At 37.3% G+C, this 22,330-nt stretch overlaps 1 protein-coding gene across 1 annotated transcript in view; it reads left to right on the plus strand.

Moving 5' to 3' along the window:
- UNC79 (unc-79 homolog, NALCN channel complex subunit) overlaps positions 1-22,330 on the plus strand; it is a 90,892-nt gene that overhangs the window by 62,854 nt on the left and 5,708 nt on the right. Inside the window, exons 40-47 of the mRNA XM_057370639.1 lie at positions 456-566; positions 6,057-6,161; positions 11,741-11,818; positions 14,314-14,403; positions 16,122-16,297; positions 17,906-18,092; positions 19,433-19,630; positions 21,532-21,609. Coding sequence (XP_057226622.1) covers positions 456-566; positions 6,057-6,161; positions 11,741-11,818; positions 14,314-14,403; positions 16,122-16,297; positions 17,906-18,092; positions 19,433-19,630; positions 21,532-21,609 — 1,023 coding nt within the window. The remainder of the gene's footprint in view (positions 1-455; positions 567-6,056; positions 6,162-11,740; positions 11,819-14,313; positions 14,404-16,121; positions 16,298-17,905; positions 18,093-19,432; positions 19,631-21,531; positions 21,610-22,330) is intronic.

Consider the following 22,330-nt stretch of genomic DNA (forward strand, 5'->3'; position numbering starts at 1 on the left):
ATAAGAGCTTTGGAATCTAGGTTACAGTAAAGTGGGGGTAGAATTACATTCTTGTGTGGGTGTGAATGTATGTCTTCTTAAAGATTTGATGTTCTCTTTTTTTCCCCCCTCCTCTATTCTTTTCTTTACAAAAAAAAAAAGAGAAATTTTCTTCCTTAGACCTTTTTCAGTACAATTCCATTGAAGACAGTGAGGTTTTCCTGCATAAACTATACAGAATGTCTTATAAACACTATGTCACAAGTGGAACTATTTTCTAACTTTTTGTTTCTAATTTCTCACAGAAGCATGAAGGCAGGTGATGATACAGCTGTTTGACCAAAACAGTGTAAATCCCAGGCAGATAGCCTCTGAGCTAAAAATAATGCTGTTCCATTTGGGCGTTTCAGAGTTGGAATGCTTCTTTGCTTTTTTGGGCAACGAGTTATTGATTTCTCTAAAACATGTCATTGCAGAGTCTTCTGGACCCTTTTTCAAAATTACTCAGTTTTGTAATTCAGAATGCTGTCTTCACTCTGGCCTACCTGGTGGAATTGTGTGGTTTGTGCTACAGAGCCTTCACCAAGGTAACAAAGATACTGAATCTTCCTTTAGGGACAAGTGAAAATAGGACAAAGCCATGCTTCCCACAAGTAGTTTAGAAGTTAAGGTGAAATCAGTGTCAAGTTTCAGACATGTCAACAGTTTTAATGTAGTTTGGTTAATCAAGAAGTGATCGTGATTTAGTGCCTTTTAATAATGCTGGGTTTTACATTCACAGTAAAGATGATGGAACTTGCTGAAAATGTTGCTCAAAAAAGTATTTTGATGTGATTTTGGGACTTGAACTCTTTTTTTTCTCATTTTGAGATTATACCTGGTATTCATGCATCACTTAAAATGTCTGTACAGTCATGTCTTTCCTAGTGCACAGATTTAACCATTTAGCTTGTGAATAAAAATTTAAATATCCCTGCTAAATCCTTTCCGAGAACACAGCTGTAAGGTTAGGTAGTCGACAACTGGAAGACTCCAAGTTAGGAGCTTTCCATCTCAGATCCTGTTCATTCTGTATTAAGTATTTTCCTATTTTTCTTTGGCATGCATGGCTGTAGCTGTGTAGAAAATGAAATTATGGTGTACAAATAACACTTAGTTATTACCGGGGTTCATTTTTGTAGCTATCAGTGAGAAGTTGAACAACCAAGAAGCAATTAAACCTAAGGTCATATATACTCCATCCCACAGATTGTCGAGGTAGTGAGCAAAAATATTGCTTTAGCCACTAAGTGCACAGTTTTCCATTATCTATAAATTTGCCAGAACAGTAATTAATCCTCAGAAATATTTTATCATAAGTAGCTACATTATTTTCTGTACTGATAGTGTACAACTGGAACATGCATTGTTTTTGTCTTGATATGACTTAAAATATCATTGAACGAACGGTGAAGAAGAAATTATAAGATCAATGACACTCTCACAGGAAAACTGCACCATAAGAAAATAATAAAGAATTTTTCCATGTGTAATGATTTGAAGCATTAAGTAGAAACTAACAGTATGTTAAATGACAACAAACAAGTAGCTTTTTTGTCTCATTTGAAGGAGAAGAGATTGTGAAACAGAATAATCCTGAATACAGAAGAGATTGTCTATCTTTTGCAATTGTTTTGAGTTAGATTTATAGTTAGGGGTCTGGGCAAGGCAATGTGAGAAAAAAAGTTAACTTAAAGTCCTGAAGTGTCTTTTTCCACTGAAACAAAAAAGCCTCATTTAAAACTGAAGCAAAGTTACTCCTCTTGCATTTGTGGTCTCATCAGAGTGTTTCGTGTATCTGCAAAAGCAAATAGTGAACTACAGGAAATTTTTCACTTTCCTCAGGCTCTGCAGTTTCATGAAAATGTAATTAAAACTGGGACATTAGAGAATCAACATGTGTTTCTTGCATGCTTCCTGGTTGATTGTTCTATTAATATAGTGAGTACTTCATTGCACACAGGAAGCTTGGATTACAGTGCTTGGTAAAATCTTGTTTTAGTTTAATTCAACTTGATGACCCAGAAATGGAAGCATTAGTGAATGTTCTGCATTGTGTAGCCACAAAATAGTTAATTCAGTGGAACTCCACACTACATTATCTTTGTTATTTCTGAAAGCTTACCATAGTTTTGCCTTAGAAGTGTCAACTGCTGTTAGAAAAAACCCACCAAATCAGTTATGATGTCTGTGTTTCTCTGCAGTAGAAATGACTATAAATAAGTGTTCTGATAGAGTGTCACACAGAAGTGAATTCCAGAACGAATATAATTCGTAAGCATTGAAACTATTCAAATGTAATTGCTTGTTTTGCAACTTTGAGTGTGCTGACTGGAACAAAACACCAACTTTCAGCTAAGCTGTGGAGGATTCTTTCTTTTCAAAGAGCAAGCTACTCCGACATGCACTTTGTAGAGGTCAATGCTGTACAGCCACTCCAAATCTTTTTTTAGTCCAACATTTTCCTAATGCCCTGTGGCAGGAATATCTGTGTTTCTCTTCTCTTGGAGCCTGAAGACTCATGTCAATCTGATATTTCCTTGTCTGAGTTTCTGTTCCAGGTCAGCAATTTGGTTTTTTCAGTGCCTTTGGAAGTCTTAGTTGAGAGTGGAATCTCTTCTGTGGACTGTAATCTTCTTATCTTTAGTTTTCCTTTCAAGTGTTTTAAGGTCCTAAATGGACACTTTTTGGCTTTCTTATCTCTTACAGCTGCAGAAGCTTGAACCTAAACTTAGACTTTGCTAGCATATTGTTGTTCCTTACTAGGTAAATGCAGAATGCCACATGATTTTGCTATTAATTTTTTAAAAAGAATATTAAGTGACAGATCTTCAGTATTTTTAATTACTGTAGTAGCAGCAGTGATAAAATAATTAAATTTGCTTTATACTGGCTTATTTGGAGGATAGCACGGCACTCCATTAAAGACCCTAATTTACTCTTCTTATTACTAAATTTGGACCCTGAGGCACTGCTAGAACATCAGTAGTTTCATGTTCTACGTATTGACATGTGTTAAGTCACAATTTTAAAGTTGCAAAGCAGTTTTCTGTAGGGATGCACAGACATTTGAGAGGGTTAATCTGGCTAAACAGAGGCTGAAGTAATGTATTCTTTGCACTTCTGGTGCCACATTTATACATGTGACGTCCCTGGGCATTATTCTCATGGAACAATGGCTCYATGGAAGAATATAAAGTTCTAACAATACATACAAACTAGGTTTATAGATATTTATCACCAGCAGGATGATAGGAATAAGTAGACTTGGATAGGAAGGACACTCTGGGCCATTGACTCACATGTCATCACTCCTGATTTACAGTGCAGGAAACCAGAGGTCAGACATTAAAAACCATTTTGCCTGACTTTGCTTGATCTCTGCATTGCATGTGGTTAACAAACATTAAGAGTTTAGACTGTAAGATAGCAAACTTCTTTGCAAAAGAGGCAGTTAACTGTTGCATTGTCCCTATAGCCAAGAAAAGCTGGGATTCTTGAAGCCTGTGCTTCCTTTCCACTATTCTGACAAAGCAATTTATTATGACCCAATTAGATCCTGTGTAGCTTAAATGTTAGTATGGAGAATATGTATGTAAAAAAATTATGTTAGTATGTAAAACAGTTGAAGACTTTGGAAAGAATTATGTCCTCCTTCTTTTTCAGTGTGTGCAGGCCATTGTAGTGGGTTACTGGTAGGAGCTTCTGTCCACTCTTTGGGGGATGAAATTGTCAGGTGGTTTGAGTGTGGCCCTGCATAGTGTCCGTGTCTCAAGAAGGCATATGCTGGTTGGAAGGGACGTTCTTCCTGGGGAATTCTAACACGTAATCAGATATGTTTGCACTATGGGTATTATGCACCCTTCTGGGTCTCCATTCCCACTCACGATGTTGTAGTATCAGACAATGATTGCAAGAATGGTTGGATGAGTTCCATRTACAGAGCAACCAAGTCAGAGCTCTTCAGTCTGAAAGAGCAACAACTGGTGGGGGTGTGAGAGGGGTCTGCAAGGTCACAAGTGATCCAGACDGGGATGGGTAATTTCATTCCTTTTCAGGGCAAAGAACATACTAAGATTATAGGAACCAACTCAAAGCAAGTAAAGGGAAGTGATTTCTTTGACAGTGACTCTTTGCCAAGTACCTTTGTGATCTTTTTGACTCTTTGCCAAGTACCATTTGGCAAATGGTGCTGAAGTACAAAGTGCTAAATGTTGACATGAGCCCCAGAGGTCAATGGACAGTTACGTGGAAGAGAAATACATTGAGAGTTATGAGTTTTACAGAAGCCACACTGAGCTCAGAAGTTCCCTGAGCTGAAAATGGTTGGTGAAATTATACATGCTTGCCTTGTTTTCATTCTTGCTTTTATTTCTGCTTATGGCCTTGTTGGAGATAAGTTAGTGAAGACATTTGTTCTGGTCTGACCTCTTCTGGATGTTCTTATACAGTATAATTTTTATCAGAGCACCACTCATGCATGGGGAACGTGCGACTTTCGAGTATTTGTCCCCTCAAGTAATGGTTTCATAATACAGCTGATTTTGGAGTGTTAGCTTCCTGCGAGTTTAGCTGCCTAGACTGCAGCAATATAGTCAGACAAGGACAAGGACTGCAGTTTGGGACCCATTCCGTCATCTAAATAGGTTATCTGCCTGCACACTCCATGTAATTGAGGAATTCAAAAGAGGAAACTAGGAGCTTGGAGTAAGGTCTCTTGATTCACAGTCCGGCATCATAACATCCATGAAAGACATACCATTCTGTTGTTTTGACATCTTCTCCAAAATCAAGGCCTGATATTTAAAAACTGTTTTCATTCAAAGGTAGTGAGCGCTATGGGAGACAGGCATTGCTACTGCAAGCTTTGTTTGCAGCGTGCCACACAGGGAGTGTGGTGACATCAGTTCTTGGGAGAGAAGCACTGGTGGCTGCTTGGTCTGCTGCAACCAAGCTAAGTCTCAGCTATTCATCTTCTCCTGAGTGCAGCTGAAGGTGGCCTTCAAATTGTCTCTCACTAACTAACTCCATAAAACTTGTCTGAGAAAGAGACAAATGATCCCATTTTACAGATTTTGTGAAGAAAGTGAGGCCCTGACTGAGCAAGAATTTTCACACATTTAACTTAAGTGAGCAGGCAAGTGCGTGAGATTTACAGGATGGAGGATACTAGGTTTCAGATCTTAAGCATACTTTGGATATGCTGTCATTATTAGACAATTTTATTTAATCTCTAATGGTTGTCTGAAATAGAGCATAGTGCAAGTCCTGCTGATCAAAAGTGTGGAGTCACTGTGCTCGGTAGCAGGTTATAGATTTGTTCCACATTTTTATCTTATCGTCTAAAGTCAGAGAATGTCAAAGTTATATATCTAACAGGCCCATCTTATCTCTTGTACCTCCTTGCTGACTCAGCCCTAAAACTCTATTCTTAGACTTCTGTGTTCTAATCTCCACTGGCTGATTTCCCCCATGTTTTAAAGTGTTTCTGTTGTAGCAGCTGAATCCAAGACTGTTTTTATTGTGGAAGTGGAAAAGTACTGCCAGTCTAATGAGTGAAAATAGATGGCCCAAGCAGCTGTAGTGCAGGCACTCTTTTTATAAAGAGGAATAACAACAGAGAAGGAGTATGGTGAAATGTAGACTGGTTTTGGCAGGTTCAGTGAAAGAACAATGCTAAATACCAGTTTTATTCTTCTGTGTGATTTCTCACGAAAGCTACATTTGCATGCCTGGGCTTAATAATTATGTTATAAAATCTATCTGTATTTCATGTATGAAATATGAATTCTTGGCTATAATGTCTGATAATACATGAAAGAAAAATCACCTTCATTGATATCTGTTCAATTAAGTCTGTAGAATTATATAAAATATGAGTGATTTTTTTTTAAACAACAGAAAGCAGTACACTTTTGTAACTTTGTTGTTCTCAAACTTAGTTTTAAAAGTATCTTTATGGTTTATTGGTGTCTGTCAATGAATTTCAGGGTATTCTTAATTCTTTTTGTAATTATTTTTGTAATTTTTTGTTGTAGGAAAGGGACAAATTCTACTTGACACGCTGTGTTATATTGGAGTTACTGCAAGCACTCAAGTTAAAGTCGCCCTTACCAGACATGAATCTGCTGCTGTTGGTCCAGGTACAGAAAATTCTGATGTTATTCTCATACTGATCCTGTCTTGGCCCAACYTGGGGAGTGGGGCAGAGGCTAAAGAACTGAGTTCAGCATGGTTACAGAAAGTACCAGCAGTGTCAGGGGAAGCAAGAACTTTTTGAATCCAAATTCAGTTACATTTGTGTATATATATACATTCATGTATAAAATGAGTTAACATTGGTGCATACATTTAGGCTCCTTAAATTAAAATTGAAGAAACTAAATTTGGAATCCAAATTTCACATATTGATAATGCCCTGTGCATCACTGCTGATGTGTTGAAGATCACAGAATATATGTTGAGCTGGRAGGGACCCATAAGGGCTGAGTCCACTGAGTTTTATATCCCCTCCTGCTGGGGCAGCTGCCCCAGGTGCTGCCTTGTGTTCACATCACAGCCTCAAACCCTGTCACAGTTTGTGTGGGAAGGGCTGCTAGTTGATCATGGGCCAGAGCTCAGTTTCTGGCAGTAAGCTTGTCTCCAGTTCCTGAAGGCCATTTTCTTTTAACCTGTAGTTTTCCAGCGAACAATACATTGACAATATCTCTGTTGCTTTCATTCTGTGGAGTTGAGCTATCTTTTTAATTGGAAAATATGAGGAAATAAGATACAACCTTCTGAAAACTTCTGCCTCCTAGAAGGCAAGTGTGGCACAGTTTGGCACCATAATCCTGTCCCATGAAAACAATTTACTGAAGTCCATCAAATGTAATCACAGGTAGTGGGCTCTCATTGTTTATAATGAGGTAACAATGATATGTTAGAAACTTAAATTTAGAAACTTAAAATTGTAGAGGACCAACATAACAGCATTCCATAAGATTCAGGTGAGTTGTTTATTAAATACATCGCTCACAATGCTCCAAGCATCACAGCTTCATTCACTCTCTCTCTTCCCATTATGGTCAATGCTTCATATAGCTTACTAAAGAATTTGTTTTTCTTTTTGAGTACTGGTCCATTTCTCATAGTATGTAAGTGATTTCCAGTTGACAGAGAAATAACACTGACAAATGAAATTACGTAGCAGTTAGGATAACTCTGAAAACAACTATTATGCCAACAGTGTTAGGGGAAGAAGCTGGGAAATAGTAACACTTTTGTTTTCTTTTGATAGTAAAGGGTTATTTTTCTAAGTCCATTTTAAGTTAAAAAACACAAGTTTGCCTTGTTGCTTTAATTATTGTTAAACCCAAACTGATTTTTTTTCAGTTCCAATCAGTGCCATCAAATAATAAGCCCCAACCTCTTTCTGTCGTACAGCTGCAGTGATGTACCTTGATACCACGTGCATTGATTTTTATTAACTTGAACTGACTTTCCCTATATCTCAGAATAAAGCAATTATTCTGCATTACTCCATGGTATAGTTCAGTCCTGTGGCTACCCCAAAGGATGACAATCCCCTAGTCTAGTCATTCCTGGATTTCTCATTTGAGAATGCAAACAGGCCGTGTCAGTTTTGGCAGTGGGATTTAACTGATTAAGACTTGTCCTTCATATTGAGCCAATTGCCTGAGAGACCCAATAAGCAAAACTCTCTTACATTACCTTTATCTCATAAAGATAAGATGATAATTGCCTGGGTTTTCCTCCTAGCACTGTTCCATATGCTGTATTCACTTTGGGATGTATTCATACCTTACACAACAGCATCTAATGTGGATATAAATGTCTTTTATGATGTCTCTCTTTCAGAGGCTGATGAAGTGATTCATATTTCCTGCTATCCAAAGCAGGCAGCTTCTGTTTTTATGCAGTCAGTGGTGAAGAATAGGGGYTGTATTCAGACCATCTGCCATAGATGCCTACTGGAGGCATGATGACTGCTTCTCCCATTGAGTGTGCAAATTGGCAGCTCTCAGTTGTATGTGGTCTGAATCATTCAACAGCCTCTGGAATTGCAATACCATAGTAACCACTTAGCCCATCTTAAGCACCACTKTAATTTAAGAAATCTACCAGTAAAAAATGCATGTGTAGCTTGYTTTTAAAATTTTCTTTGGTGCCATTAATAGCATTAAGGGATTGGTTCACCACTTTACCATACAATGGTAAATTTGATGTTAATTCAAATTGCTTTTGAATGAATAAAGCCACAGCAGAGTTAATACAGCACTGAAAGGAAATGGTTTTAATTTTCCAACAGTCATGTCTCCATGGACATGTTAGCCTGTATTCAAGATTCKATATCGACAGTGCACACAGAACACAGAGATTCTGTCAAAATGTTCCAGATAACAAAGGAGCTAGGAGCACTTTAATTTATTGATAGATCAGTCGTGGGCTGACTAACAAAGGAGTTCCTAGAAAGGTACATTTGACACCCACGTTTATCCAGATTATATAGTGCCATCAGTGTCACTGGTGACATCAAGGCTAAGATGAGAGTTAACTTTATCCCACTTCACAAAGAATGAGAATTTTAACCAAATCACTCCAATCTTTGCATCGGTGTCCTAGATGATAAAGGGTATAGGAAGACTGTCTCCTTGATTTGTTCTAGGAAATGAAAACCAACATGTATATGCTGCTATTCCATGGGTTTCCATAGGAACTGCTGCTTCACACAGCATTTTGTTTCTCAGTACTTTTCTCCTCASATTTCATCAGCACACATCTTCAGGATTGCCATTGACTTCAAATTATACTGGTGTCTCTTTAGAATATGCTTGTTCAGTCAGGCTCTAAGATTCAGTGGGCCTGATCTGTTTGGTTTAGGTGACTCCTACTTTGGGAGGAGCCTTCAGCTAATGTAAATTAGGGTACATCTAGAGGTTTCTCTTTATGATTCTGCGAAGATCTGATCTGCTGGTTACTGGATGTAAGGATTTACTGTTGCATGTAAAATGTCTATAAGAGTACATATTTTAAAACCTCTGAGTATGAATGGAGATATAATGTATATAGATTATGATATATAGATAATTCACTAGAGTCAGCAGACATTTCAGTTTRGACACTGTACTGCAGCTGAATCTCAGCAGGCAATGCTAGTAAGAGGCGTGGCAACTGCTTACCCATTTTTAATTTTTTTTTCAATTATGAGTTATTTCTATTTCCTATTTTCTTTCATTTTTTTCTATGTGTATGGATGACATGAAATCTCTTGCCAGGGACATCTTAATGTATTGTGTTATTTGTAGAGGGAGACAGTGAATTGGACTGGAAATGTAAGAAATTTTTTATTTGGAAYTTGATTTCTCCGTGTTGTAGTGAGGTGGGGATCAATCTCTTTTGCCAAGTAACAAGTGGTGGTAGAACAGAAGGAAATGGCCTCAAGTTGTACCAGAAGAGTTTTAGTTTGACTATTAGGAAAAATTTCTTCACTGAAAGGGTTGTTAAGCACTGAATCAGACTGTCCAGGGAAGTGGTGGAGTACTCCTTAAGGACACTGTTTAATGGCTACCTTGGCTGTGTTGGGTTTATGGTTGTGCTCTGAACATTATGGTCTTTTCCAACCTAAATGATTCTGAATCTGTGATCTTCTGACTGCATTGCAACTTTAGGAAGGATCCTTGGAACTCTCAGTCTAATGATAAGAAAAATAAGCTAAACAAGGCCTAAACATTAGAAATTGACCTAAAATTGTCAGTTGTTTTTCACACAAAAATTGCTGCCTCTTACTTAACTCAAACTCCTCTCTGCAAAGAAAGAGAAAAGCTATAGATATATAGGTTTTTATGTAGCCTTTTTAAAAAATATAGTTCCAGTAGAAGTTCCTTTGAAGGCATGCAGCTTCTTATTATTGTCCTTAAAAGAAAATGTCTGAAATAAATGACATTTTTCTTTGGCATGAGTTTTTTGTTGACTTAGAGGTTGAGTCCCGTACAATGTCTATAGCAGCGCACCAAACTCTCTGTTGGGTGCTAAATATACTCAGCCAGATTCTTCATTGAATTGTGGTCTTTTTTTTGCAGCTGATGTTATGCTAGGGAAGCCAAATCTGCACACAAGTGACTGGCTGCAAATTCCTTTACATGGAAAATAGCCTATCTGTTGTCCRGTGCACAAAGTAAAAACATTGCTCTGTCTGAAATAGGGCACATTTGGAGAAAATCTGTCATGTGTTTGCCTTAGTCCATCAATGGTCCTTCTTTTTAACWGAGAAGTGGAGAGTCATGGTTGCTGTTTGAATTGAGACTGTCTTTGCTGGATTGATACCATCCCTAACCCTAAGGCTTTCCTTTGCTCRCTATGTAATTATTACAGCTGTGGCACAGAAGAGCAGCAGGTCATCTCTCAACTGAAATACGAGTTAGATTCCTGTTTTGTTTCCCTTTGGCTTATTCTGGTGTAAAATAAATTCTAACCAGAAAAAAAAAGAGTCAGCCTTGATATCTGAGGATACTTAATTAGATTATTAGTCTGAAAGATATGTCTTTCTGGTATTCTGAAAGAAAAGACTTCCTGTCAAGACAGGTTAAGTAGTTTCCAAGTCTTGGTAGGCAGTCTGAGTTCAGATTASATCTCATTAAAAGGTAAAGCTTGTGGAAGTGTAAGAGTAAATTCTAGGGCTGCAAAGGATACTTAGAAATATTTTCATGAAGAGCAGTCAGTCATTGAGAGCACTGCTAACATATATGCATTGGACAACCATAAAATATATTGTGTAGTCAATATCTGTCTCAGTTTGTGAAAGTGCCATGGTGTTAATTAATTTTTAATAAAAGAGAAAATTAAGRTTTAGACCTTAGTTGACAGTTACTTTCTGTCTGGTCTTTCTTATAAAGTTACATTGCATCACTGTGGACAAAAATTGCTTGAGTGCAAATACAGTCTTAGGACAAGAAGTTGTGGGAATAGGCAAATCATCTGCAGGGTGTCCAATGCATTATTGAAGCTTATAATGTTTTGAGTAACTGTTTAGCAAGTTCTATGTATAAATGATGTGGATATTGGAGATTTTAGGTCAAGGGATTTGGAAATAAAAAGAAACAAGAAAAAAGAAAAATTAAGGCAAGAAAAATAAAAGAAAAGCAATGAGAGATATTCTACTGTAACAGAATGACACTGACCATCTCTCAGAAACAGCTTGTCTATGTAGCATTGTGGTCTGTATTGTGCAGGAGTTATACCACACCATACGAGTATGTTCTTAACTTCAAAACTCTTCCTATAATTCATCAGTGTAGAACTCCAGTGAACATGTTGTAATATCACAGTGAAGATTGTGGCATCCTGCCTTACCATTCTCTGTCATGGTTGACTCTATAATAAAGGAGAAGCATTTGACCAATGGAATAAATAGCAAACATAAAAATATATATTTGTTCCTAAGGAAAATCTGCTTTATTATACAATATCCTTCAAATTGCTCCTGCACAGCTTATGTATTAATTAAGCACAATAAAGCCAGACTATTTTTCATTAAAATGAACTCATTTATAATGATAAGTTAACTAGGTTGTTTATAAAGAAAGATTTCTAAAGGCAAATTACCCTGAATAAAAGYGAGAAGAGTTCTGAACTGATTTTAATGAAGTAATGAATAAATTATTAATGTCTTCAGGTTCCTCAAAAATAATTAAAAAATAACTTGTCCTTAATTTCTTCTTAGTTTGTTTGTGCAGATGCTGGAACAAAACTAGCCGAGTCAACAATCTTACATAAACAGATGATTGCCTCAATGCCTGGAGTAAGTACTGAACCAAAGTACATTTCTTAGTTCTGTTGTTCTGATTTTTAAAAAAATACATCTTATTCARCTTGCTTTGCTTGATTTTAATGCTCTTTCCTTCTCATTTCTCCTCTGGGTGGCAAGATGTATTACAGGCAGAGGTTGAGATGCTTCATCCTTTGTATTAATTGTGGAAAAGTTCTGAATTTGATGTTGYTTCCCTTGCTTTCACTGATGATAACCTTTAGTCATGTAAGTGACTTCAGTGGAGCCTGTGCTCAGAAAAGACAAATGGAGATCTGCAATTCTCAGTGGGGAACAGACCAGCTGAATTCATCAAAAAATGGTAGCAGGATGGAAAGCTACAAGCCATTGCCTCCACTGTCACAAAAAATGATCTGATTAAAGGAGGGAGTTAATGGTATTTTTCTAGTGATGTCTAGGCCATTCATCTATATCCTGCTGATGAGTGTACCTAAATTACAAGTACTTCTAATTGCCCAGGCACTGAATATGCACCTGGTGAATTTGGGAGGAAATAGCACAATGGGAGGTCTTGACTTGTTCCATGACACGTGTGACTGAGTACCCAGGCACATGGAAGAGAGTTAGCCAAGGTTTGCTTCACAAGTTGACTGAGGAGAACTTGTTTCCCTATGTGTGTGCCAGCTTTAGGGATTACTTAATAGGATTTTTCCCATGGATATTCTAAGTGCATGATTTTTTAAATGCCAATCTTTAATGATACCTTTCCTCCCAACAGGATATTTTAATTTATACTTACTTTAAATAGATAGACTAACATCAGTGTAATAGGAACATGATCATTTCAGAAAGAATCACAGAAAATTAGGCTGCCTACTGCTTGCATGAAACAGAATAGGTGGTTGGAGAGAAGTCTTGTGCAACTGAGCATTTATTTTCAGATACTGGAGTGTAGTATCTTTCATAATTCCATTATTCAATATTCTAGAACTCAGGTCGAATCCTTAGTGCACATAAACTGGATGGAGGATATACATACAATTAGGTGTATCTTATATACAATCATAATGACCCGATTTTGCTGTTTTTATTCTGCCATGGGAACTGACAGGAACAACATTTGAAAAACCAGAAGGTGGCATAGTTCAACACTACGTAGATTGATATTAACATACAAAAATGAGGAGTGTCCAGGTCAGTTGTTTAAATATAGAATGCCAGCAGTTCTTCAAATTTCAGCCACTAAAACTCAACTGTGGCATAATAATTTTGTTGTCAAAACCAATCTGGTTAATTTRTTTGAATACTCAGATAGGATAATCAACTTCTATGCTTAAAAGTGCAGGTAATTAAAAAGAGGTCAAAAAATAGTAGTTTTCTTTGGTTACGTTACTAGTGTTTTGCCCTGAGCCTATGACTTGGGATAAAACAGATTTTGGTGACTTCAAACGGATACCTAAGTTAATAATGTGATCACTTAGCTTCAAAATGTAAGCATTTCTTTTACTTGGCCCCTAAGAATGAGGCATTCATAGTTCCCCTTGAATTCAGCTAGCATTATCTTCACCTCAGACTATTAACATATAAACAGAGGTTTATATGATACCTAGTCGTATCACCTTCTGAAAGCTTCCCCGCAGGGTTCTCTGATCTGTTCAAAGCCCTTATTTAATCTGACAGCTTTGTTCTGTTGACTGCTTTACTCACCTCAGGCACATCKTGTGCTAGCTGAGGGCCAGATTCACATTTGTCACTGTTCTAGGAAAAGGATTATGAAAATGTGTACTGTGAGAAYACAGCCAGCACCACATTGAGTCCTTTTGTTTTCCCTTTGAGGCTGTTTTTGCTCTGGCACAGGTGGTTTCTCAATAAGCTTATACCTTTATGATCACACTGGAGCACTTCATAGCTTAAGTGCCATTAAGATGCTGCATTTTGAATTTTTTTTCTTGAGGAATGTACAAGAAAGATTTGTTAGCTTTTGCAAGAAGAAAAAATAAGTAATACATTTCAGTGATGTTCATTTTCGTGATGTTTGCACATAAAATACCTGAAGCCAGTTATTTAAACTGTTTTTCCATCTTGATTAATGTGACTATAAGGGCATTTGTGCCTGAGAGTGAATTTTGTTTCCTTTGATTGTAACTGATTGGTTCCAATTGCAGAAATGCTCAGCTGCTTGAAAAACTTAGTTGTTCAATTCTCATTGAGTTTTTAAGACTTTGGTTCCAGACCACTGTAAATTTCAGGATGACATGACAACAATATTCTTGCAACTTTCATCAGTTGATCTTTCATTGCTGTCACAGATAAGAGTATTTTATGGTGCATGAAGAAGCTACAGCAGCTGGGCTATCTTCTTATACTATAATCAGATAAGAGGACATAATACAGTGAGAAGAAGAACATCAAAGAATACCTATTCCTAATTAATCTAACTAAAAAGTAAAATAAAGAATTTGAGAGAGACAAATTGTATTCTGGTGAAGCAAAACATGATGCTTAAACTTATTTCTTTTTTGTTTTAGTGTGGAACAGCAGCAATGGAATGCATGAGGCAGTATGTTGGGGAAGTGCTGGATTTCATTGCAGATATGCATACCTTAACCAAATTGAAGGTTGGTTTCAGGCATACATTGATCTAAAGTCTATGCATTTCTTAACAAAAAAACGTTTTCTGTGAGGAACTTGCCTGGGAGACTTAGTAGGAAGTATTTGAGGATGACTGACAGGTTTTTTTTTTTCTTCCTCTTTTATAAAAATGTTAGTACTAKTATAGATTAGAGACTTCTGTGGCATCAGTAAAAAGTAGCTTATGCACTGTTGAAATGGAGGCTGATTGAAATATCATGAGCACACAATGAAAATGCAGGATTGATTTTTCTGAAATGTTGATGATAAGCAAATGTCAGACCAAAGTCACTGTGAGAAGTAGTCATGTTTAATATAACCCAGGGAAGCATAAAACTCCTTGCCTGTACAACTAAATACACTCTTGTGGAGGAATCCTGTGTCTCTTTTATACACAAACAGACACTTAAATTAATTGGAAGTTCAGAGTTAATTGAAATGCAGTAATTGACCGAACAAAAGGGGATGTCCTTTTTCTGATGGATGCTGTTGTTTTCATTGTCAGGTTATATTCCATTGAGGGGAAAAAAACAAATAGCTCTTACCTCTATAGTCCAAATTGCATTTTGGTTTCTTTATTTTAGTTGGATAACAAATTTTTAAAAGGAGTGATGGGAAAATACTTCTGTTAACATAAAGTATTTTATTTAGGAATGCATTTCATAGAAAGTTCCTAGTAATCATTAGCTGATCAAAACCTAGAATTCATGTTTCATGGATGAACTTCATGTTCCTATTAACTTCCTACAGAATGGAAATTCTCTAAGATGTTTTGAAAAAGAAATAAACTCTGGAGTTTATTTATGAATAAATAGAAATCCATGCTGGTACATAGGGATTTTTTTCTCTTGAAAGAGACTTTAAGTAAGTGCAGTTTGAGAGTGTAAGTTTCTGGGGTCACATACTTATCTGTGGCAACAGTATTATTGGTTCACTGATTTTTATCCTGTTACAATAATTGAATAACTGATGACCTGATTTTTGTGTGCAAGGCATATGGCTGTCCTTCTAAGCAAGCAACTGCAGTCAGCACGTGTTCTGTTATAGTCTAGTACCAGAAGGTTATGCAAAGTTAGCTAAATAGAGGTACAGAAGTATCTCAAGAAGTACCAATGAAACATCTCTTAAAGCTGGAAAAGCAGGGTAATGAATTATCTTTACAGGCATAAATATTTGCGTGTTTCTTGGTAAGAGGTTTGGCCCTTTCTATTGCCAAAGCTTGAAGGCATTTGTAACAGCTGAATAGTGCAGTGCAGTCATATCRCTGGTGAATAAGTGAGAGCTTCTTTCTGAACATGTGAATGGAATATTGCACATGGAAGGCATTTCCTGCCCAGATGCTATCTTGTTAAATGGTTAGATTCATTCATTTTCACCCAAGCTCTGGCTGTGCAAGCATTAGTTTGTGTTTATCAGCTGTTGAGTTTGCTGATACAAAAGCTGTCTATACRTTTTGCCCAATTTATATTTTGTGTGGCCTCTTGAAATTGTAGCCCTCTGTGGAAAGATCTGCATCATACAAGTTTTACTAATATAGGGACTAAAGAATTTTTAAACATCTATTTCTGAGTTTTATTTTGTAGATGCAGTTAGAGGTCCTGAGAAAGAATTGAAGGGGAGTGAAATAGAATATGTTGTTGTTTGGAAGAACTTAGTTCAAGCAAAATACTCTTTTTGGGTAGGAAATCAGATCTTTGCCTTGCAGAGTCACATGAAGACTTGTTCTCAGCCATTGCATGAAGACACTTTTGGTGGACATCTGAAAGTTGGTTTAGCTCAGATTGCTGCTATGGAAATCACCCGGGGAAACCACAGGGACAACAAAGCTGTGATCCGATATTTGCCTTGGCTTTACCATCCTCCTTCAGCAATGCAGCAAGGGTGAGAATGCTTTTCCACAAAAAGGAATACTAAAATGAGTTAGTTATTATATAAAATTAGAGTTAGAAAACTTCACAAAATTGTGTTCTTATTGCCAGATTACACAGATAAGACCCACAATAGGGAATGGTGGCAGTGGGACATTGAAACAGCTGCTCAGCAGCTCCCTGATCCTCAACTGACAAGTTTGTCAATGTAATATTTAAAGTACATGCCAAAGGGACAGTGGAGGTGACTCCACTGGAAATTAACTTGATTCTTGGTCTAGATGCAGACAGTGAGAAGCACACAGGCACTCAATCAGTCCTTGAATTACTAAAAATATTCTGTGAATTATAGACAATACAATGGGAAATGGCCTTTGAAATTATGGAGTACAAGTGAATAAGAACTCTTGGGTGCAGGCCTACTGACGTGATGATAAACTACCAACTTCATCTGGTTAAAATTAGATGAGAGAACTAGCGCTCAAGACATGTTTTCTGTCCCTTTTCACTGTGAGAAATGCTGATGTGCAGTGTTTTATCTTCTAAAAGAAGGGTGGTACTGTTCCTTGTGTTACAGTGACAACAAAGAATGTTTTGAGTGTAGGCAATTGGACTATGTTTCAACAAACTGTGCTSTTGTCCCAGCTTGTCCCAGACTACCTGTCCTGTACTCTGGGCACTAAGCTSCTTAGGCTCCAGTCCTTTAGATTCATCTGCACGTGCATTTATGTGGAGCAGATCGGCTTTTGCAAATATGGAATGCTTGTCTCCTTGCAGTTTTGTTTCTTACATGTACAAAAATGAACGTATTTTCTGAATCGAAGGTAACTAATTACTTTAGGATCCTGTAGGTACTTGAGGAAGAGCATTGTATCAGAGTTTATTAAAACAAAAAATTAATGGAATACCATTAATGACAATTAAATCAAATTAGGAACTAAAAGCAGCAGTGAGAGTGGCCTAGTAAATAGTTGATGGAAAACTAATTTTGTTTTTCCTTTGCCTATGAGTTCAAATGAGTGTTCTGTTTTGGAAGCAGCAAAGGGACAGACAAGATGTCACCAGTAAAGTGCTCTTCCCTTTTAGATATTATTTAAGCACAGTGCTTTGCAATTAGACATTTCATAGATGGTAGACAAATAAGTGTCATAAAAAAGCATAGTCCCTGCCCTCAAAAACACAATCCAAATGTGCAAGGAGATGCTCAAGAAAACAGAAATTAATTCTACTTCACCAATTGAGAGGTGGAACACAGTGGAGGTGAGGCAGCTGTGTGGTGTCCAGGGGAGCTGAGAGGAGCATTTCCACTTGGGCAATCCTTCCCATCTGATGAATATCTGTGTAAAAAAATCACTGTATATGGAAGCAATGAGTCTGTGAATGCTTTAACCTTTTATAGAGACTGTTTCTTAGCCCCACCAGATATGTTCTATTGGACTTGTATATGGTATATCAAGGCCCACTAAGTTCTGTAAGGTTGGAATCTTYCCCCGAGCTGTACCAACGATCTGTGTCTCCAGCACACTGAAACTGCATCTGCCTCATGTGCATAAGGAGACTCCATATTTTGAGGAAAGTCAGAAAAGTTGATATCATTGTAAAATCTGCTCTTTCTTGACAGGCCCAAAGAGTTCATAGAATGTGTCTCACACATTCGTTTGCTGTCCTGGCTGCTTCTGGGGTCTCTGACACACAATGTTGTCTGTCCAAATTCYCCATCATCTTGCATGCCTATTCCACTGGATGCAGGTTCACAAATTGCTGACCACCTTATTGTTATTCTGATTGGATTTCCAGAGCAATCAAAGGTAAGGGATTATGTGTTTTAAGTAGAGATGTGTTATGTTTTGGCCTTATTGCAAACATCTATTTTAGTAAGAAAAAAGGAGGTGTAAAACCTTAATAAAATGCAGGACCTAGGGAAAGAAATCTCTGTACAGTATCAGCATAGAAAGCTGATGAAATCAGTACAATTAAATTTTAGGTTCAGCTATTTCAAAATTTCTGAACACAGGAGTGAGGAAAGGAAAACTCAACTCTGAATTGAAGCTTTAGCAATGACCATAACAAATCTCTCAGGAAATTATTTATTCTAGTTGTGTGCTTGCATTGGACAGCATGTAAATAATTTTATGATCAAAATAAATACAAGCAGTGATAAATCAAGCATAACTTCTTTCTTAAGGTGTTCATGAAAGAAGAGTTATTACAGATCATAAGGCATTTGTGACAGTAGTTAAACACAAATATAGCAGCAGTCTTTGACACCAACCAGGTTTTTATTAGTAACAGAAGCAGAATGATCACACATTTATCTTACACATAAAATCCTCCCTTTTTTCCCTTCACCCAGCCAAGACTCTGGTGCTTCCCATTCATGTCTTTGGTCTTTTTTTGCTCTTTCAAATACCTCTTTCCAGTTACCAAGCAACCATTGCAATGTTTGATGCAGTCGTACTGCCACAGAGCATGAATCCCTCTTGAATTTACAAGCTGAGAAAACATTTCTGACCAGAAGCATCTTTCTTGTAATGAAGGAGTTAATGTCCAGCAGTCCTGGAGGCTCAGACACTGTGATATATAATGAGGATTAGCAAGGTGCCATGCTTGAATATGCAAAATGAGTTCTCTTTCCTTGACTGTTTCCTTGTGACTATGAGCAGTCCCAGCAAARTAGAAATGGATGACAGATTAACAGAACAGATATAACGTCATGTGTTTGGTATCAGAACCTGAAGGACTTAGCCCAATACATTTCTGAAGTGGAGTCATGTGTGCCAGAGCCTCCAGGCCTTCCACAGATTGCAGTGGAGATTTCCATTGAGAAAGTTTTCAGAAAAAGTCCTGAATACCTGTTTTGCAAAACTAACTTTTTTTTACAGGGACTGACCTTAATGCCATGCACTTAGATGGCGTGGGAGCATGTTTGCAAATACAGTTTTTGGTCTGTAAATGTAAACCCATTTTTTAAACATGAAAAAGATGYTATCAAGTGTATTTGACTTATGAGTTCCTAATGGGAGGGAAATTTGGGAAACTGAGGGGCAAGATTGCACAGTGGGATGCATGACAGGGGATGAAAGCCTCTGCACTGTATCCCAATACACTTACTTRAATAAACATCTTCTTCTGTTTTCTGTTCCTACAGACATCTGTTCTGCACATGTGTTCCCTGTTCCACGCATTTATATTTGCTCAGCTCTGGACAGTGTACTGTGAACAAACAGCAGTAGCTCCAACAGTCCAAAATCAGAATGAATTTAGCTTTACAGCAATCCTTACAGCCCTGGAGTTCTGGAGCCGAGTGACTCCGAGCATCCTCCAGCTAATGGCACATAACAAAGTGGTGAGTCAGGTGCTGCAGACAGATTTAGTACAGATTAAACTCAGAGGAGGCTTGGCTCCATTTCAGTGGAATACAACAGACTATGAATAACATCATAAAGAGACTTTGATGCTTTTGAGAAATTAAAGGGATAGCTAATTAGTAATGGTTTAATCTCACAGTGGGCCTGAAACAACATCAGGAGCTTGAGTTGCTGCTTGTTGGATTAACAGCTCCTTGCATCACGTCTCATTTTATATATATTTTTGYTCTTAACTGTTGTCTGTTGTTTTATCTGACTCTGCCTTACAGCAGAAATGAACTGTTCTAGGATAATTCTGTGAACATCCATTTGATTAGTTTTTACCATGTGCTGGCAGAAAAATACACAACTGCTGACAATTTGCCACTCAATATACACGGGTTACTCACCAAAAATAAGCGACATAAATATCTCTTGAAACATTTTTGAGTAATGAATGACTTGAAGGAGGCATCTTTAGAGATAAGATTTAAAAGGGAAATGTCCAGAAATCATCCATACCTCTTGTTTGGAAATAACCTGTAAACCACCTGATGTTAGCTTTGAGGGGCAAACATTTTCATACATTTCCATTCCACTTACATCAGATGCTCTTAAGGGTTGGGTTTTTAAGGCTTGGTGCTATCAAGGTTTTTCGTTCTTGGTTTGTTTGGTTTTTCTTTTTTAAATGTAGACCTGCTATGTGTATGGAAATTGTTTTATATAATTCCCCTTTCCCCATGTGAAGCTTCTTCCATYCCAGGCAGGTATGGGCCTTGTCCTTTTAATTGGAATTGCATTGGCTGCACTTGAATGTCTCAATCAGTTATTGTTTCCTGTGGCTTGTCCATATCAGGCAAGGACCACCTAAAGCTGTCCTTAGATGATATTTTACCCTCTGACATCTGCTGGGGTCTCTGTGGCTCACAAGCCATTGTCGGGGACAGTTCAGGAAATTCCATTTGAAGGGATGGGACATGTGCAGAACATTTCTAACCAGCCAGTTGTTTAGTCAAACACAAAAGCCTCTTGTCAAGCCTTAGGACAAGAATATGACCAGGATGTCCCAAGTTCCAGTCCTTTTTCTGAATGTATATCATGATGTAGCTTTAATGCAGCAGCTAAGCTCTCTGCTCTGCTCTTGCTCTGTGAAATGTAGATAATAATACTGTCTCACAGGGGTGTTGTGAGGTTAATTAGTTAGTGTTTGTGAAGCACTTTGAAGATGAAAAGCACGACATAAAAGCTAAGTTTATTATTGTTGAGGGGAATTTACATGCAGTTTAGACAGGCACTGTAAATACTCACTGCTGGCTCAGGGTGTTTGTCTTGTACCTGTAAATTTACACAATATAAAACATAAAAAGCTGTCTACTACCAAATAACTGRTATTTGCATGTGTCATAAATTATGATACAAAATGGAAGAATTATGAACTAGCTGTCAGCTCAAAACAATGAATTATCTTTTGATGGGAGATAAAAAGATGGGTTTTGTGAATATGTTAATCTTAAAAGATTCAGTAAATAAAACCACCAATTTCTGACACACAGATTGATGAGAATTACACAGCAAAGACATAAAAACCAATTTATGATGTCTGTAAAGAACAAAGCCAAAGGCAACTTGTTTTGATGTGTGATAAGAATTAAAATACATTGAGGATTGAAATATTTAACAGATAGATGTTACCACATCAGGGTAAAACAAAATAAAGAAAAACATCCCATATGTGCTCATGTAATATTTAATCTTGTGTGTCARTGGTTAATAAATGCACATCTAGTGATTCAATATAAATGCCTAGTAAATACAGGAAGATTCTTATTAGAAACTGTTGRTTTTATTACATTGTAATGCTGGACATTAATTTGGTTTTATGCCTGATTTTTTTTCCAAGATGGTGGAAATGGTGTGCCTGCATGTGATTAGTTTAATGGAGGCCTTACAGGAGTGCAACTCTACTATCTTTGTAAAGGTAGGCATACCATACCATAAATATTTAGTTAATGCTATTGCCTGACTATTGTGATTTGTAAACCTACTGCCCTCTGCTTCCACTCCGACTCAAAAAAAAAAAAGTGGAAGAAACTGAAGTTGAATTTAATACAACAATATACCCCAGCAGAGCATAATAAAATATGTGGTAAAAATACCAATCCATAATCTCCAATTCAAGTTCTCCTGTTTTTTTTGATGAACATATAATCTACTTCCTCTTTCCACTGTCACAATGGTCTTACTCCTCTGAGAGACACAACTGATATCACTGGCTTTGAGAACCTCTAGCTATTGACTGAATTTTCAGCCATTCTGTATCTTTTAATCATCATAGGTCCTTTGCAGATCTCCTCTGTGTTCTGGGCCTCACATTCTTTCAGGTGGATAACAAAAACTTCGTGCCAYGGTGCTTTTCTTGTTAATATATGTGTATGTGTTGTTTCTCCGGCAGTCCCTAGTCAGTCTCTCATGGGTCATCATAGTGTTTGCAGAAGGATTGAAGTAGTCTCACAAGCATAAATCAATTTTATCAGCCTTTTTTTTGCATTTTCTCACTGAAAGAGAGTTTCTCACTCTCACTGAAAGAGAGTTTCCACATAAGTATTTAAGGTTCTTCCGTTGCAAGAAAGGAAATTTCTGACTGTTGCTGTACTCAGTGTTTTATGATCAAGCAAGAATTGAAGGTAAAGTAGCTAAAA

The sequence above is a fragment of the Malurus melanocephalus genome, unplaced genomic scaffold, assembly GCF_030028575.1.
Source record: "Malurus melanocephalus ecotype Western Australia unplaced genomic scaffold, MMel_1.1 scaffold_129, whole genome shotgun sequence".
In the NCBI taxonomy this organism is placed as follows: Eukaryota; Metazoa; Chordata; class Aves; order Passeriformes; family Maluridae; genus Malurus; species Malurus melanocephalus.